The sequence below is a fragment of the Lepidothrix coronata genome, unplaced genomic scaffold, assembly GCF_001604755.1.
Source record: "Lepidothrix coronata isolate B3197 unplaced genomic scaffold, Lepidothrix_coronata-1.0 Scaffold247, whole genome shotgun sequence".
In the NCBI taxonomy this organism is placed as follows: domain Eukaryota; kingdom Metazoa; phylum Chordata; class Aves; order Passeriformes; family Pipridae; genus Lepidothrix; species Lepidothrix coronata.
The window spans coordinates 817,833-837,429 of record NW_016690427.1 but is presented as its reverse complement, the minus strand read 5'-3'; the positions used below and the strand labels follow the sequence as shown (position 1 = coordinate 837,429).

The 19,597-nt window shown below is 38.6% G+C and overlaps 1 protein-coding gene across 4 annotated transcripts in view; it reads left to right on the top strand.

The window, feature by feature from the left end:
• ABCA4 (ATP binding cassette subfamily A member 4) overlaps window positions 1–19,597 on the top strand; it is a 72,149-nt gene that overhangs the window by 24,205 nt on the left and 28,347 nt on the right. For 2 of the 4 annotated variants that reach the window (XM_017835057.1, XM_017835058.1), the window contains exons 13-23: window positions 99–238; window positions 1,365–1,481; window positions 2,245–2,442; window positions 4,693–4,898; window positions 5,061–5,237; window positions 7,359–7,581; window positions 9,016–9,237; window positions 10,825–11,029; window positions 13,256–13,354; window positions 15,370–15,594; window positions 18,192–18,369. In XM_017835057.1, coding sequence (XP_017690546.1) covers window positions 99–238; window positions 1,365–1,481; window positions 2,245–2,442; window positions 4,693–4,898; window positions 5,061–5,237; window positions 7,359–7,581; window positions 9,016–9,237; window positions 10,825–11,029; window positions 13,256–13,354; window positions 15,370–15,594; window positions 18,192–18,369 — 1,990 coding nt within the window. The remainder of the gene's footprint in view (window positions 1–98; window positions 239–1,364; window positions 1,482–2,244; window positions 2,443–4,692; window positions 4,899–5,060; window positions 5,238–7,358; window positions 7,582–9,015; window positions 9,238–10,824; window positions 11,030–13,255; window positions 13,355–15,369; window positions 15,595–18,191; window positions 18,370–19,597) is intronic. The other 2 variants (XM_017835059.1, XM_017835060.1) reach the window with 2 other exon arrangements.

Here is a 19,597-nt window from a genome sequence, read left to right as displayed (position 1 = left end):
TAAACTGTCTGTATTGCCAATAAAAAGCCCGGCAGGATGTTATATATAGTAGGATTTGAGTAAGGTTACATAAAGACTGTGTTTCTTTCTGTCTTTAGCACCCTTTTGTAATGCATTGATCCAGAACTTGGAATCAAACCCTTTAACCAAAATAGCCTGGAGTGCCGTGAAGCCCCTGCTGATGGGAAAAATTCTCTTTGCTCCTGATTCACCTTCTGTACGGCAAATCCTAAAAAATGTAAGAAGTTTTGAAATGCGAAAGTGTCTATTTCTAAAAAATTGCATCCTAAAACACCTTTTGAAAAACAGTGACCCAGCTACCTCAGTCTAATCAGATTTTCTTCTCAGAACTCCTTTTTTTCTGATGGCAATCAGAGGAAGGACAGTTACTCTTTGTTTAAAAAACAGGAGACAGATCTTCACTGACTCATCCCATCTTGGTCCATGCTACATGCTTTTTCCAGCTCACTCAAACAGCCTTTTGTTGGCATGATTCCATATTTACAGTAGTAAAAATAGTAATATTTATATTTATTTTACAGAGGTAGGAAAATGAACAGCTCTGTGCCAGTAAATATTTAAATGGGGCAGCTGTGAGGCTTGGACAGACTCATTGAGACCTAACACTGAGAGACTGCAAACCAATAACAACATCATAGTTTAGTATTATATCTGTTGAAATGATAAATAATTTTCACTTAATAAAAATAGGATGGAGCCTGGACTCTTCAGTGAAATGCTTGAAGTTGGGTGAAATGAATCTGAGCAGTTAAATCAAGGTCACATGTGACCTAGGTTTTGGCCACCTCATAACCAGCAATTCACTTACTCTCATCTATACAAGGCACAGAACTGCTGCTTATAATTCACACAGGAGAACATCAGATTTACAGCAGCCCAGCATTTCAGCTCTTAACTGATATCTTAACTACGGGAGTACCTGTCTTCTGCAATTGCCTCCCATTCATTCATCTACCCACATCACCTTTCTTTTTAGTTCTTCATGGAGAGAAATAATCTAGGGGAAAAAGAAAGGAATAAATAATTCTACCTAAAATTCTGAGTATTTAAAGGAATTAAAGTTAACTAGGATTAATGTGCACTTGTTTTTTCCATTACGTATACAACATAATTTTATCCTAAGTGACTTTGATTCTGGTTGGATTTTACAGGTTGTTTTTCTGAGGATTATTAACATTTCTGCTATTTTAACATTTTTATTTAGTTTTGAAGGTAAAAACTACAGCATTTATAAATTATGGGTTTCCCGTAATTTACTGTCACTGAATCCTGGATGGATCATAAATTCTGTTTGTTTATCTCCTTAGACTTCTAACACTCTTTTCTGCTGTTTTTTTCATCAGGCAAACACCACTTTTGAGGAACTGGAACGCATCAGACTGTTGACCAAAGCTTGGGAAGAAATAGGACCTCAGCTGTGGTACTTCTTTCAAAACAGCCTGCAAATGAACATGATCCGTGTATGTTATAACTTAGCGGGGATCCTCAGTAAGAGCAGCCTTTCACCATCCTTTATTTTTACTGGTGGAAAAGACAATTACTTAGAAAGGTTTGGCTGGAAGCACAGCCTTTGCAGCAAGGAATCTGTGGCCTTCAAAGCTGTAGGCTTCGTTACTGAGCTTGGTTTGAAGGCAAGTCATAGATGCATTAGACCATCTCTGTGACCAGACCTCAGATCTGAGCAGTTGAGGGTCTGGCTAATGACTTCTTAATAAAGGCATCAACCGTTGCTTCCTCACCTTTCCAAAATGTTCTTCAAGAACAAACAACTTGATTTTCTTGGATTCGGTACAGGCAAAGAAGGCAGTAGGACCATGCTTTTGCTGGGCCAACAGTTTACTACTTTGGGAAATTGCTTATTTCCTCATCTCTTAGATTTGACTTTGATCAGCTGCAATTACTATCTGGAGTTAAAGTTTATAAAGCAGTTCATGCTAGAAAAAACATTTGTTTTCCCTCATTTTTCTATATTGAATTAGACATTTGTAACATATCCTCTTGCTTAGAAGGAAGCAACGCAATAGTCAAGGGTAAATTTCTTTTCATGCGTTCTTCAAATCTCACATCCAGTTATGCAATTACCCATTTGTAAAATGAAGTCCTTAGCATACCCTTTCGCACTTGTTTCTGTCTCGAAAGAGCTATGGAAATGGAAACCTTTCTAGCTAAACAGGGCTAGAAAGGCAATCACTGTAGTGAAACTGTCCTGGTGTGTTTCTTCAGGACTCTCTGAAGCACCCTACAGTGAGGGACTTCTTGAACAGCCAGCTGGGTGCTGAAGGCTTAACTGCTGAACACATAATCAACTTTCTCCACAATGGATCTCCAAGGAGCCGCGAGAAGGGAATGGCAGACTTTGACTGGCGGAACATCTTCAGTGCTGCGGACCAAGTTCTGCGTTTGCTCAGTCAGTATTTGGAGGTAAGATCAGCCCCACCCCCACTGGGAATACTTGTAGAGGATATCTTAAACCTGGTTAGGCAGTACTGGGGTCTGTGGTAACAGACAAGAATGTTGAAATCATAAGACATCTTCATTTGTTTCAAATTTAATCTCATTATTAAAACATATGTTTTAAATAATACAGTGGTACAAGAACATCAATACTTATCATTATGAAAAGAAGTTCAATTTGATGATCTTTAATGCTATATTCAAAATGTTGCTTGAATGTCTGAACGCACTTCAATGCTGAGAGGCAGAAGATGAATGTAAAACCTCAAGGAAGTATTGTTTTGTAAGTACTAATAATCAACAGGGCACTAATTTCAGCAAGATCAGGACCAGAGAAACGAATAGTTCTTTGGTAAGTCACCTTTCAGGTTTTTAAGCACCAGACCAAAATTCCATTGAAGTCAATAAGGGAGTTTCTGCTTCTTCTGTAGCCACTTCTGACAAGATGTCTGTCTCTCTTTCCTGGAATCTGTACCCCTCTACTCTAACATGTTGTTTTCAGTGATGCCCTCTGAGGATTTTTGAGAGCCACAGTGCAGGAAGTGAGTGAAGTTTAATTGTGTAAATAAAAAATGCTAAAGATGTAGATTAAAATATCGAGGCATTGTGAAGATACTTTGAATGAGATGTTACTCTGGTATAGTAACCAGAGTAATCCAGCTTACTGATGAGTTCATCAAGCTATGTCCAATGTGAAAAAGGTTATATTTTTTTAGAGGGCTTAATACTTGGGAACTCAGCACTTATCATGTGAGAGTCAGGGTCTTTATAGAGATCAGTTACATCTTACAAGCATCTCTGAAAGAAAAGTAAATATTTAGTTATTATTTAATGAATAAATAAACTGAGCTCAAGCTCACAGTGAAGATTGGTACTAGTTATAGCCAACAGGACTAAACCTAACTTCAGTCTGGTTCGGGCTAAAAGACTGTTCATCCCTTGTGAGAAGACAGGAACTGAGAGTGTATCTGCCTTCCTACAGCTATTGCAAGAGGGAACAATAAAGGTTTTGCACAAAGCTCTGCTGGTTTTTTTTTTTAGTGATCTTTTTGCGTCATGTTAGCAGAATTATTTCTTACTCAAACTGAGTGAAATATATTGCTTGCAGCAGGTCAGTGCTGGAACATCCACAATATCAGGGCAGTTACTGTACCTGGTAATAGATCTTTGTGTCCTACCATTCTTTGTAATGAGCTTATTCTTTAAGTCTGCTGTTTACACTGAGTTGTTAGCATTTAAGAATGTTTTCCCACCATGCCAAACACAATGGGAACAAATAGCTCCCTTTCAGGGACAGCCTACTCCTTACTATAGTATGCAATGAGGAGAGGTGTGCTGCCAGCAACTATCTTTGGAGACTCCAAATCTCTGCTGCAAGCTGTGGTGCAGCTGAGAATACTCTTATAGTAACCTCAAAGACTACAGCAAAAACTTGAAAAAGGTTAATATTTTGTTTCAAATGGACTGCTAAAGAGTTCTCATGGCCAGATTTATTTTATAGCTGAGTTAATTTTATCTCCTGAATGAGGACTGTGGAAACGGTTCCTGATACCAGGACCTCAGCAGTGCTGCAGCTTTAGCCTTTCCAATTCAGATATTTGCCTTTTTGAGGGAATCTTCCAAGCACAGTCCAAGTGGCAGAGTTCATGTGTCCATGGCTGGATGATTACAGTGGCTTAAATATATTTTTTAAAATTATTTCAATCTATCTAATTCATTGATGTGGAATGTAATGCTAGCTATACATTTTGTACAGGTATGTCTAAATTTGCCCTGTCATGCTTAAATTGCAACAGCAGCTCCTGCTTTTGTGGCCACCATTACTTGATTTCTTACTTATCAGGATGGAAATATCTTGATCTTGGAGGAAGCAATCCTTAAATATCAGAAATAAGCTACTTTCAAAATTATTCCATCCGCTCACACTGACCACAACAATGCTAAACCTGAGAAGTACAGGGTTTTGGTTTATTTTCCTTTTAGGAAGAATTATGTTTCTGAGCTTATATTGATAATGCTGGGTGTTTTGGATTTGTTATAAGATTTAGACTAAGGATGGGGAGGGAAAGTCAGCTTTTAATAGTTTCACCATAAACTTTTAAAGCTGAAAATAGCAACTACTTCAGATGAACCTACCTCCCTTTTCTATTTTCAAGCACTCATGTTTGCTTTAATGTATACCTCTTACTAATCTATTCTCTCTGTAATTATTTGTAGTGCTTGACCTTGGATAAATTTGAAGGTTATCTTGATGAAACTCAGCTGACTCATCAAGCCCTTTATCTACTGGAGGAAAACAAATTCTGGGCTGGTGTGGTTTTTCCAGACTTAGAACCTACAACCAGCAATCTCCCACCACATGTGACATACAAGATCCGGATGGACATAGATGCAGTAGAGAAAACAAACAAAATCAAAGACAGGTGAGTGATAGTTGCTTCTCAGTTCTTACTTGCCATAACATGAATATGAGACATAAGGATATTAGAACCTGCATTAGATACATAAGTGAAATCCAACTGTTTTTGTTAATAGTTACTATGTAATGCAGTGCAGAATGATTTCCATGTGAAATTTCTTTTGAGGTACTGGGATCCTGGTCCAAGAGCTGATCCTGTGGATGATTTACGTTATATCTGGGGAGGTTTTGCGTATCTCCAAGACATGATTGAGCATGGGATTATAAAGACCCAGACCACTACTGAAGTGCCATTGGGAATTTATCTGCAGCAAATGCCATATCCGTGTTTTGTGGATGATGTGTGAGTAAAAGTAGTTTGTCTTAATTCTGTTGAATGCTTGGATTGCTGGATGCTTTAAGACTCTCAAGCACCAGAATTAATCCTCGTCCTAAAGTGTATAAACAAGAGCAATAACTGAGACATAACTTTATAAATTTGATTTTTTTCCTTATCCTGTCATAACCCAAACTCCAGAAGCCACTTTTGCCAAGATTCTACCCCTAATCCCAATCCTGGCCTTTGTTGCGTCCAGACAACATCCAATTTTTAGCAACTCTGAGCTTTTGGCCTTTAAAGAATCAACTCCATTTTGTTTTAGGGTAAATTCATTGAAAAATTGTGATGCTGAATTCACAGAAAATGTTGTCAGCTTTTTCACCCCAAAATCTCACTGGGTAATTTCTTTTTCCTGTTTAAATTCTCTCACTCCTTTCTTCAATTTCTTTGTTAAGGGCTGTCTTCTTGATCAGACTCTCCCTTTCCCTTTCCTTCTCCCTCTCCCTTTTCTCCCTCTTATTCTTTCCCCTTGTCTAGTCAATGATATGGACCTGTTGTTCTCCTTATCCACCTTTTCTTTTTCGCTACTGGGGCAATTCCTGTAGTTGCTGTTTGGGTCCCTGTCTCAGCCATAGTGTCCTCGAATGCAGTTTGGGTCCCTGCCTCAGCTGTGAGTCTGAGAGTACTGAACCCTGGCTCTGTGGGCACAGGCCAGGCTCGGGTACAGGGCGAGAAGCTGCTGGTTTTCAGTGGAGTGGGCAGGCACCCTTCCATCAGGTGATGTGTCACTTTGCTAGGTTTGGTTCCCTGTTCAGGTGTGAAGTCCCAAGGTATGGAAGTGATAACCACACTAGGAACCTGCCCCAATCCTTCCATATGCCCTGCCACCCAGGGACCCGCTGCTCACTGCCCTGCCCTGCCTGCCAGGGCACATTTCATTATCTCCTCACACAGAATTTGCTTTCTCATGCACCAAGACAACACAGGATTCCACAAACCCCATAATATGCTGGCCGTGTTAATTAGTAATAGTAATTAAACACCTCACATAAGGATGGAAAAGGACCCTGGAAGCCTGAATAATAAAACCATCCACATCAGTCACAGCTAGGGAGAGGGAGATGTATTCCCTCATCTTCTTCACAAGATAACTCCTCCAGCACAGCAAAAGGCCATCAATGCCAGGGCGAAGCAACAGAGACATTTGTTGTGTTAACATGTTCCCAGACTCAGCAAAATAAAGAGATAAGTAGTGCAGCTGACAAACTCTGTGTCCTGCACAGGACCTTGCTACTTAATAACTACTATAACTGTAGCATGCTTATGTAAAACTGCTGCTGTCTCACCCCGTGCTGGGTGCCAAGAAGGACTGTGGTGAATTGACCTTGACTGGATGCCAGGTGCCCACCAAGCTGCTCTATCACTCCCTTCCTTAAGCAAGGGAAGAAATGAAGATGGAAAACAACTTGTGGGTCAAGATAAGGCTTATTAGTAAAGAGCCTTGGTGTTCTTGGTATTGATGCTGTGCCAGCACTGTTCAGCAGTAGCCATAATGCTGATGTGTTATCAACACCTTTCTAGCTACCAATGCAAAGCCCAGCACTGTGAGGGCTGCTATGGGGAAAATTAACTCCATCTCAGCTAGATCCAATACCCTGAGTCATGGTTTGTATGAATTTCAGCAACCTTGCTGGCAACCTCAGGTGCTGTTAATGGTTAATTTGTTTAATTCTTTTGCCAGTGAATTTTAGGAGCATAAAAAGACAGTCATACTCCTAAATTGTTAACATTAGCATATGTCTTAAAATATTCTTTATAGATAATAGTAAAAGCATTATGGGAATTCACTGTGAAGAAAGCTGTATTTTCATGAACAACCACATATTTTGTAGCCATCAATAACCCTCAGAACTTCTTTGTAAAATAGGAATAACATTTATCTGCCTCATGGGAATGCAGCAACCATAGTTCATTAATATTTAGGATGCTGGAGAAGTTCACTAGTGACTTGTTACTGATGTTTAGACTGAGAATTTTCAGTTCCATATTTAGTGAATGCATTCTTCCCCACTCCTTTTGCTTTTCATCTCAATATTTCTCTGTTTTACCGAAATTTAATTTATTTCTTCCTTCTTGCTTTGGTAGCTTCATGATCACCCTGAACCGAGCCTTCCCCATCTTTATGGTTCTGGCTTGGATATATTCAGTGTCCATGATTGTAAAGAGTATAGTGCTGGAGAAGGAAATGCGTCTGAAAGAGGCTATGAAGAACAGGGGTATAACTAACGGGGTGATTTGGTGTACTTGGTTCCTAGACAGCTTTCTCATGATGACTGGGAGCACATTCCTCCTCACAGTACTGATTATGGTAAGGATTGCTTCTCTCAAACTCACTGTTGTGTTTGCACTGCTGATACCAGTTTGCTGTTGAGAAAGAAGAGTGGCCATTGATAGGGAGATGTGAATAGTGATGGCCTGTTCAGATGAGAGCACGTAGCCGGCACATTCTTCTAAGCAGACCTCATAATGGCATCAGCATTTGGCAGAGACAGAACCATAAGTTCACTAGTAAAGATTAATTGTGAGATTCCTCATAGAACAATCCATCAGGCTGATTTCTCTGTATATTGTATTTTCTATAGGCAGGTGCACATCTCCCAATAAATAGTAATCATTGCTTTAAATCAAAGAGATAGTAATTTGAAGAATTTTAATCTGGTAACTCACTATATGTGATTCATGTATAATATCCAATCCTTGCCTGCTTAGAAATTGTGCCACTATTTCAGTGGAAAAAGAGACTGCAAGAACACAACTTTCAGGAAAACATAAAAAAAATCAACCTGCCTTTTGTTTTGGTGGCTCAGGATTACCATAATTTTGTAAATTTTCAGGACAGTTTGGATGTTGTCTCTGAGGACTATCTCTTATCTCATTTACCTGAAAATCAAGCTCTATATTTAGAGCTTGCTGCTATATTTGATTATATAAATCTGTAGCATTTTGATAAGGAAGAATACCCTTGCATCTTTTCTGATGTGGGGAACTGATAAAGTTGACCTAATAAATAGATCTCAACCCTGGTTTTTTTAGGAATAAATAGATAATTGGCAGCAGTTCATGCTCTTCTTGAGAGGGAGCATCTACAAAAGCTCTAATGAAGAAAGATTGATAAAAGTTCACCCAGTGGGTCAGTTAGCACACAAGGATCTCTAAGAAACTTCACTTGGCTTCCTCAGCTGTGATACCCTTCTGGAGTTTGAATATCATTTAGGTGCAGAAGCTTTATAATTTCCTGTGGTTTTGTTGTTGGCTTTTTAAAGATGTTTTGTCACACTTCCTTACATTGCCTTTTCTGCATGTAGAGCAAGTGGATTGAGGAGAGGATGAGAAGAGATCAATGAAACTTTATTATTAACTTTAATACTTTTATTTAAAATGTATGAGTTTCCAGGCAGGCACATCTTGCTTGGAATCATTTACTTATTAAGACAGGGACACAATGTCTATTTTCAATCAGTTATGATCTTAATTCAGTCATTGAATAGGAATATTAGCTGCACAACCTATTGTACTAACCTGAAGTCACAATTCAGGAACAGGGATAAAGTTAGATGAAGGATTTGTGATTGTAATGACCTCCATGGTTGAAAATACTACCTGGGAGAGTTAGAAGTCATATTAGGTAAGAAGGACTGGCTTATTACTCATTACATGTTACATGTCGATGACAATTCTGACCTTTTCTGCCAGTTCAGGAAGCAGCAATAATTCTAAATTTTTGTTTTCCTTTTGCTTACAGCGTGGACAAGTACTACATTATAGCAATCCACTTCTCTTCTTTCTATTCCTACTGACATTCACCACAGCCACCATAATGCAGTGTTTCTTGTTCAGCACCTTCTTCTCCAAAGCAAATCTGGCAGCTGCCTGCAGTGGAGTCATCTACTTCACCTTGTACCTGCCCCACATCATCTGCTTTGTCTGGCAAGACCGCGTGACTGTCAATCTGAAGATCCTAGCAGTAAGCCTTTCACTGGTTCTGTGTTGTCTTTGCTCCCCTTCTCATGGTGCATATGTGAATTACAAAATATTGCACACCTCTTCCTCTCTGCTTTTGTGACTTGGAGAGGGAGACCTCTAAATCTCTCTCAAATAATTAAGGATTGTAAGTGCATAAGCCTTTAGCAGGCCTAGTGCAAGAGACATCTTCATGGTTTTCAGAAAATCCAATAAAATTTTATTTTACTTTTTGAATGCTAGGAAATTAACATACTGTTTAAATTGCTTTGAACACCCCTTAGAAGTCAAAGCAAATTTAACTTCTGATATGCTTAGTAAATATGGAGGCAATTCACAAAATGGGGAGAGTTATCTTTCTCATGTGCTATAACCTAGTTAACACCAAAATATCTAAGGATGAGAAGACCTCAGGTACACATTCTTTCTTTACCTGACCGTAGAGTTAGGATTTGAACTCGAGTGCCAAAGCTCTGAGAAATACTTTTCATCTAAGTAGTTGTAGACATTCTCCACACAGTACTTCCTTGTTGGTTCTCTTCCATTTTAGCTAAGATACATAACAAGTCAGAGGAGCTGGAAACTTTTTGCTGTTTTTTGAAATGGAACTGTGATCTTACAAAATTATTCAGACTAATTTTTTGTTGCTCACTGAAACGGGAAGGGTGTTTGAGGCCAGTCTCCCCATCTTTACTGAGCATTCTAACAACACAGGTAAAAGAACTGTCTTCTCCCCTTGCACTAAGAAATCTATAGAAAAAGGAAGAAAGAAAACAGAACACTTCGAAAGCTCTACCTAAGTGTAAATATGGCTATTAATCAGCTTTCTTACCAGGGATGATAAAGGCAGGGTGTGCATGTTTAGGGGGCCTGAAGTAAAATGTTAAAATTTTAAGGACAGTGAATATATTGCTGAAAACCAAATATTCTTTACGTAGCACACTATGATAATGCCTCACTAAGAGCTGCTATTGGGATCCCTCATTTTCCTGAGGTCTGGCATTCCTGGCTGAACTACAAGTCCTGTGAAACAGCACTATATTTCTTCCTCTATTTTTGCAATGCAACATTGAAGATAATATGTAGATACTCTACTGGTTTATTAGTTTGTTGTGTGAGAACCAGCTAACAGACATGACAGGGGAAGGGATGGTTGTGGTTTTCCTTATCCTGAGCATCTGGTGTACTTTCTGACTTGTTACTCATAGTGGCCCTTCCCTGTACACTCAGGAAATATTTTTTTCCTCCAAAATAGGCAAAGTTGTACGCTGCAAACTTCTAGATGCATCTGTAGTATTTTCTGAACAGAGACATTAATGAAAAAAAACCCAATCTGTGACGGTTGATTAGTAGTTAAAGAAAGCACAGCCAAGGTTGAATTCAGTCTATTGTGGCTAAAAACTACTTAGAATTGCTTCCATTCGGAGAATTAAACATTGCAGGCCAATATAAAAGTGAAACAACTCTTCCCATGTCATTTGTTAGGCATTATTAAGTTTTGAAGTCCAGTCCCTAAAGGTTATCTTTTTTTTTTTTTTTTTTACAAAATGTCCCCCTGTCTGAGTTGAATGTAATTTTTCCTTTATTCCAGAGTTTGCTTTCTCAAGTAGCTTTTGGTTTCGGTACAGAATATTTGTCACGCTATGAAGAACAAGGTCTTGGCCTACAGTGGGGTAACATCAGAACCAGTCCCTTGGAAGGAGATGATTATAGTTTTCTTTTTTCCATTAACATGATGCTTTTTGATGCTTTTCTCTATGGAATACTTTCTTGGTATCTTGATAACGTTTTTCCAGGTATGTCCGTTTCTTATCCTTATGAAGTGGCGGTAGTTGTTGTAAACTCTGTTAATCTAATCAGTCTCTGAGAAATTCACTGTAAAAACAGGGTGTTGTAGACCATGAATCTTATTCACTTTAGCACCACTGGTTTATTAAGTCTTCCACTTTTCTCTCTTTCTTTTTTCTTTATTCTGTTTTATTCCTGAAAAGAATGAAAAAGGAAGAAAGAGTAAAAAGGAGGATGCAATTTCTGGTCACATTTTATAATTTAAATAGAAAATAAATCTAGAAAAATATCATCTGCTAAAATCCAAATTCTGTATATGTTTTCTTTTGAGAAATTTCAACCATTTCTAATGAGATTTCTTTAAATTTTTAAAAATATAGAAGTAACAGTTCTCGTTCACATATATATTATGGCCACCTTAGGCAAAATGTTTCTTAAAGGATGGTACTATTTCCTAAGACACATACTTTGTCCCAAGCAGTTATGAAAGTACATGTCCGGATTTATTTTATTTCTAAAGGGGAATCATGGTTCTCATGGGAGTTCACAAGAGGATTTTTTTTGTTATCAGTTACAAAATTCTGGAACTTTCTTTGTGACAAAATGATTTGTCCTTCTAGCTTAAATGGTTATCTTACTTCATATTGAATATTGTTACAGTGTAATAAATGTAAACTCTTATGCTGTACCCAGCAAGTGAGGTTTCTTTTCATTAATTACTCCTGCATGGAAACTGCAGTTCCAAAATATATTCTTGGCAGATGGATGGTTTTTTTCCTTTTCCTTTTCTGCAACTCTGTTTATTTAAAGAAGAGTAGACAATGTACTATTTCCATGAACACAGCAGAAATTAAACAACAGCGGTTTCTTTGTTCATAGATACAAATTGGGTTTTTTCTGTCAGCACTTTACACAAAAGTAACACCTTTCAGGGCTTCTAGTTAGTACCTTCCCATCCTCCCAATATTTGCTCTGAGTATCTGATTGGCTTTCTGCTCCTCTGTTTCTGTAGAATTTCTCATGGTGTTTCTCTGTCACACACGTGCAGACCTACCAAATCAATGCTGTAGTCTTTGAGGTTACTATGGATAATCCTTTGTGTCATATCCAGTTCCCTGGATAATCATTTGATCCATATGGTTCTGTTCCTGCTCAAGTGTGTTCTGCAGCTAACCACCCATTGGCACAATGGTGCTTTGGCTATTTGAGCATTCTGCTCCATAACAAATATCACTTGGGTTTTGCATTCATCCTGAATAAGAATCTGTCGTTTTAACCACCAGTTTCAGAGGGATGTAATCCAGTCCATAGCAAGTGCAAGGCAAACTGTTTGTAGATGAAGACAGAGCATTTGTGTGCATTAATAGGGGTATAAGTGGTTGCCTGAAATACAGATAACGTTTGTTAATTCAGAAATAGGCAGACACTTTCATAAACAGTGGTTTTCAATTAAGAAAAACTGACCATCTTTCAGTGAGTATTACAAACTCCCTTTGCTTATTTTGAATAAATAGCACAAGGATAATAACATCTGGGTTCACAGGGATGCCAGTTTTAAACATAGCAGCTCAAATTCTTGCATTCTATAAATCAGTATGATCCAGGAAAGCAGTGTTGACTTGCTGTAACTCTGATCTGACCTGACAAGAACTGGTAATGTTATTGTACTTTCTCTTATCCAAACTGAATTAACCTGTAACAAAAAAAGCCCATTTTTGCTTAAGAAGACGATTACTGTGTTGTCACTTTTCCTAAAAGGCTGTGTGCTGAAATAACAGTCAGAGTGTCTTTTCCCATTGTGACTTGTGAATCTAGCCCCAGGATAATAAGTGTAAATATAAAACGCTTTTCACTCATGTCAACCCTCAAGCGCTAAGTGGGCCTTAAAAGAAAATCGCTGAGTGAAGCTGGGATCCCACTTAAGCAGTCAGCTGCCTCCTGGTTGGTAAGGATTCAGGGAGTAGCTTCATTCTGTAATTCAACTATATTGTACTTAAGCAAGGTAAGGCAAATCACATCACATATTTTCTTAATATTTTACTGCTGCCCAAAATTAAAAAAATATCTGTAAACAAAATCTGTTCTGTCAGGTACTTGATGGATGGTTTGACCTTCTGATATGCACAGTAGGACTGCAAGTGTTTATAATTATACTCAGATTTAGTTTAATTGTATTCGTGCCTACTGAGAAATGGGATTATGAAGTGCACTTTACCTACTTACTTTTGTTTTAGGGGACTATGGGCTACCACAGCCCTGGTATTTCCCTGTGCAGAAATCTTACTGGCTTGGCTCTAGAAACCCACAAGATGAGAAAACGGCAACTGCAGATGGTGAGTTCTTTTAAAACTTGGGTGTTTAGAAATAACTTCATTGATCTGCTTAAAGGTGACATTACCTGAGCTGCTGCAAAGGTGAGAGACAGCCATACACTGGGAATCTCAGCAGGTGCCTTTGAACTTGGAGTGGCCTGCTATTATTCGAATTAGAAGAGGTGAGTCCCTGTTCCATTTGAGAGCCTTTGAAGTGTGGGTTAACAAGCAGCATCAGACCCCCAATCTCTCTACCCAACACTTTTTGAGACATTCAAGGTATTGCTCAACACAACCTTTGTGAAATATTGATCTTATTTACACTGAGTTTCCTCATCTTTTTAAACCTGATTCTTTTCTATCTAATTTGACACTAATTTAGTCTTTTTACGTTCAGTTTCTAAGCAAGATCATGATTTATGCCACACTTGTGCCATCTTGAATAACTCAGTAAAGAGCCACCAAATTGATTAGGAGCTGCAGCACATAACATAATGAGAGAGCTGGGTCTACTCAGCCTTGAGAAAGCTAAGATAGATCTAGACTGCTCAGATGTGTCTGGAGGAAGCATGAGAGGCAATGGATATAAACTGGAAAACAGGAATTCTGATTCAATATAAGAAAATAAATATTTGTTATGAAGGTAGTTAGAACACTGGAACAGGTTGCTCAGGAAGTTTGTAAAATCTGCATTTTTTGAGACAGTTGCCATGATCTGAATTGACCCTATTTTTTGACGATGGAACTGGAAACCTTTGGAAGTCACTTCTGATCTAAATTATTCTATTATTATCTCAGCTAGCTTGATTGTGCTGGTAGTTATTTCATCCTCTCTTCTACAAAACATTGCCTTGGGTTTTCTCAAGCAGGGACAATTGGAAAGGTCATCTTTGATTAATTCCTTTGTAGGAGACTGTGATTCTTATCTATTTGAAGAACCAAGACTCTTCAGTGTCTAGGCTTACTTGAACAACTATAGAACTTTTCTCAACTCCTATCTTTCCTTCAGGAGCATTTTCTTAATTTATTGTAACTGGTTAATGTATTGGGAGGAAAACTGGATAGGGAAATGTCAGATAATGTAAATTCACAGTTGAAAATTAAGATAAACTGGTAAATTATCTTGGTACTTTTAAAATTTACTTCTACTGGAGCACTTTTGTATCCCCTACTTTGCCATTTTAGGTGATGGCGTGAACTTGTTTATGTGGCTATTTGTGCACTAGGTAATTTTATACAGTTTTGTGGGCTAAAATTTCTTATAGCAGAAAGTTAGGGTGAAATTGCACAACAAAAATAAGTCCCAGACCATCTGATGCATTACAATTGTTCTAGTTTCACTCTAGACTACCAGCTTGAATTTGTGTTATGTAAACAGTTCGTTCAGGGGCTCCTGCTTTGAACATGACTGTTCTTTCTGCTTCAAGCCTGACCCAATCAGTGATTTTATGTGACTGTTTTCTTTCGTGGCAGCAAGGGCTAAGGCCAAACTGGAAAGCCAGAAATTCTTGTATAGAAGTTAACATCAACTCATTCATTCCAGCCTGCTGCTCTTAATTTACGTAGCAGTTTAGCATTTTGCTTTTCATTTAACCTTTTAATTTTGTTTTCCTTCCTCTCACTCCCTGTAAGTGTGGGAAATGTTTTTATGGCCTTTCTTGTTCACTTAAGAGTTGGACTTGATGATCCTTGTGGGTGCCTTCCAACTCAGAATAATCTGTGATTCTTCATGTGGTGAAGAATTTGGTCTAGAGCTGCATAGACAAAATGTAAAACATGTACCTAATATCAGTCAGGATCTTACTCTGAGTCTGTAATTGCAAAATTGTCAGTCGTCTTCCTTAAATATATGATCTTGACCCTCTGAAGCAGATTTTAAGGTAGATGCTGTGTTCCTAACCTCATGAGTTACTGATGGTTAATGCTCCTGGAAAGCTCAAAGCTTAGGACTACCTCCTTTTCCTCAAAATATCTCTAGAGATAAGAGGATATTTAATTTTGGTTCCTTACATCTTGGTTACTTTTGGTTTATATAGAAAAAATTCCTGAGTCAGAAGGCTGTGTGGATCAGAAGACCATGGAAGTGGGAAAAAATGAAAGCAGGACAAATAAATCTGAAGAACCTGAAAAAACAGAAGAAAAGAATGACAACCAGGGGAAGAAGGACGGTAAAAACAAACAATGTAAACACAAACGAGAAAAAGAACCCGGCGAGCAGGGGAAGCCTAAGACAGATGTCCAGGACAAAGATGAAATTAATAGTAAGGAGAGAGAGCAACCTGAGTACTTTTGAGATACCATACTCATTATACTTCATAACAAACTACACATAGGAATGATTAGAGCCAACCTACAAGAGCCCAGTAGGCTGCAGATGATAGCATGCAACTGCCAGGCTCTCACTGATTCATCTACATTCATAATCCCTTAGAATATGTTAGGCACTACACATAAGACAGCTGCCCTCCTGAAGAGCTCCATAACTTGTTTTTTATTGTGCAAATGCAGGCTGTTTCTTTGGCAAGTTAGCATTCATGCTGAGGGAAGCTTCAAAGACAGATACATTGACTCCTTAGAATTAGAGCCATGACTTCAATAAAAATACTTATGTTGGAGAGGAATGTTCTTTCCACCTAGCCCCACCCCTCCTCTTTTTATTTTGTCTATCTTTAGTGTGTCTTGCATCTGTAGGGAAAGGCTGGTTTCAGAGGGATTTATCTGAAGTGCTCTGTGTGTCTGTCTGCACCCTTTTCTGATGCTGACATTAGCCACCACCTAAGAATTCCTGAATGACCTGCCTTGTTTTCAAGTCCCAATGTCTTTTTTTGTGGGGAACCAGAGGAGTTTTTTGTATGTGATGCTCAGAGGAATGCATGTGGATTCTGTAGCACAAGTGACTGCTACTGGCAGCTTTGAGCCCATTTTGACTCTCTTGAAAAGCTAGAGATAAAAGTGGGGCCATCAGAGCTCCTCACGTAGGCACTGAAAACATGCATTCAGGGTGAATGGAAACAGGACAGGACTTCAAAAGAAAAAAGACAGGCAGAGGTCAAAGGTTATTTCAGCCAATCTTCTCCTAATACTACCTTATCTTTGTCGTGCTGTATTCATCAGTTCCCGTGTTCCAGCTGCTCCATGGCCACAGAGGAAGGACTTTTTGCCTGTCATTGCACAAAAAAAAGCCCATCTTCCCTTTCAGCCACCCACACAGGAACTAGGAGGCTTGTGAAGAAGCCAAAACCAGACCTAGTATGGTTCAATGGCACAGTTTCCAGAATGGTTTCATGTAAGAGCTAGTGCTTCACATAAGAGTAATGGGATTGGAAATAGTTCTAACAGCTTAACTCCAAAACTAGCACAAGTTGGCAGAGCAGGGCAGATGCTGTAAATATATCCTAATTGCTTGATACATTTTAAGCAGAACTTTCACCAACACCCTACCCACATCCCCCCAGTGATGGCGTCTCTGAAGAAAGACCTAAATGGCCCAAAATTGCACAGAGGATATAGGATCAGAATGGAGAAATATGAATCCCAAAAAAAAGGGAGCTTAACCCTCCACTAAGTGTCCTTCAGGTGATGCAAAGCAGATACTGGGGGAGATCATCAGAGAATTTGCCACTGAACTTGTCAGTGAGTCTTGCAGACAAATATTAATTGAGCTCATGATACATATAAAACCAAGGAAGGTGCCTCAATTGCCAGTATATGCATAACTATTTAGCCAGACTCGATGTGAACTTCTGTCAATAGAGAGATGTTTGTATTTGTCCCAGTAAGGTAAATGGAAAACCAGATTCACAAAGCAAAAGAAAAGTTATCTATAAACATAATTTTATTTAAAATAAGACTACCCATTCTAGATTGATTATTTCATCTGATTTGTAATATACACAGCTCTCTCATATCCAACATATTTGGGACTTTTTCCTGAGTGTTGTCTATAGTGACAGTCACAAAAGCTACTGAAGGAGGTGGGGCTGGTTTTGCCCAGATGGCATTGGCTGTTCTCCACACAGGCCTGCTGGATACTGAACAATTTAAGTAAACTGGAATTGCAAAACAAGCCTCCCTACAAAGCCTGAAGCATTCTGTGTAAACAAAAGCGGACAGGGTCTTTAGTTTCAATTTCTCAACTCCCATAATTCATATTGCCCAAGGGCTTAATTTACTTCAAAGGAAGTTTGTTTTGTCTAGAAGCTGATGCAATAAAACATCCTGATGGTGCTATTTACAATAATGCGTTTTTAATCCTGAGAGAAAGCCATCTCATGTAGTGTTCCTGTTAGGTACTGTCTAAATCCTGAGCTGGCCTCAGCAATGGGGTAAATTTCACCTACCAGGATTGAAGGTAAATTTTTTTTGTTGTGTTTTGTTTGTGTTCTGGGGAGATTTTTTAAGCATCATGGTCAAAGAATGCACAGCTGGACAGATTATTTGAATGGCAGATTTCAGCCTGGCTAGAAAGGCAACCTGCTGTTTGTTTAATGTAATCTCTCAGCCTATCTAAGTATCTTCAGAAAACAATCCCAAATAATCTTCCAGGTACACAATTAGAACAGAAATCAAGTTCAGCTTCACCTGATCCAATGAGTTACCTCTCCACAGAGCACCACAATTCTGGGCTCCACTTTTCCTGTCATTGATATGAGGGTAAATCTAAATAAATTGCGCTGCAGTTAGAAATCTGGCATCAGTTTGGTACTGGTGTGACTTGGAGAATCTGGCCCTGGAACATGATGCTGTGTTTTACTGGGTATATACTATTGCTTCTGCACTTATTGATGTGTCATCGTCAAACTAGGGTTAAAACAGGTGTTTTTATTCTCTTTTCATTCTTAATTTTTTACCTTTCAAGTAAATACCTTCTTTGAGCCTGAGCCAACAGGACTGATTCCAGGAGTATGCATTCAGAACCTGGTGAAGATTTTTGCAAACAGGTCCAAGCCAGCAGTAGACGGGATGAATATTACATTTTATGAGGGTCAGATCACAGCCTTCCTTGGTCACAATGGAGCAGGAAAGACAACAACCATGTAAGTCTCTTATTTTAAAAGAAGCAAATCCAGGGCTGTGCTCTATTGCTGTATCCCAAGGAGCAGTCTTCTCTTTTCACTCTTTCCTTGTCTCTCTCCACCCCTGTAGCTGGCTTGAGACACAGCATCAGGCTTTCTCCAGACAGGGAAATGCTGCCCCTAGGCACAGAGAACATATCCTGGATTAGCTAAAGCCCTGGGAGGGAGGCAACACATGACACAAACGAGTGAAAGTCTAAAGAGAAGGAAGCAATACTCTCTCCCAGAATTCATTTCCCATGGCCAAACTACCCTTAGGTGAAGAAGGAGAAGGATCTTCTGGTTGAAAGGGCTGAAGATTTGCAAGCCACCACATTCCATGTGGTCTTGGTTTCTCTAACTGGCTTGAAGTCAGTCACATTTTTTGGTCTGTGTGCAAAGGAGTATAAGATATAGACCCTCTTTAAATAAAATGGTTACATGCATGTGAGATCCATGTCCAGATTAAAATGTTACTCTTGTCCTAGAACTCTAGCATCCCAGGAAGCCATACTCTAGGAATGTTTAATTTTCTTTATATGGAACTTTATTTGGCAAAATAGGATTAATTATTTAAAAAACCATTTCATGAATCTGTGACAAGGTCATCAAATGTTGAAAGAACTGAATGTGTTTCATTATGACTTTTTCCAGCAGAATACTTTAGGATTTTTTTAATTAAAAATACTCTTATTTCAAATGCACTTTAAGTTGCTTTTTAATTTTTTTAATTGTTCCACAAGAATTATGTTCAACCCAAAGTAAAAGCATTCTAATCTACTGAAATGTTTTGTAAACTTGGCTTTTTTTGTTCTACTGATAAAACCAAAAATTTGTATAGCTTTGAACTTTTTAGAACTGAAAAACCCAATATTCACCGAAATGTAGTAACAGATGCCACGCATTTGCAACATAACGTTTGGTGCCCTTCTGGTTTATAGAAAATAAAGGCATAGGGCATGAGTCAGTATGGCCAGAGACCTCAAGCCATTATTCTCTATCTTCATCCTAGTGAGCTTTATTTTAGACCCCTTTATACGTAGGAGTGAGGTAACATGCTGAAAAAGCTACCTGAAACAGAGGAGCTGTCTAAAACAGTTTTTTAATGGAAACCAGAATCATACAGACAGGTGTATCAAAAATTATGTTAGCAGATTGTCTCTGTAGCAGGGCAAGAGTACTTTCATGCATGCTTTTCACCGGATTTGTT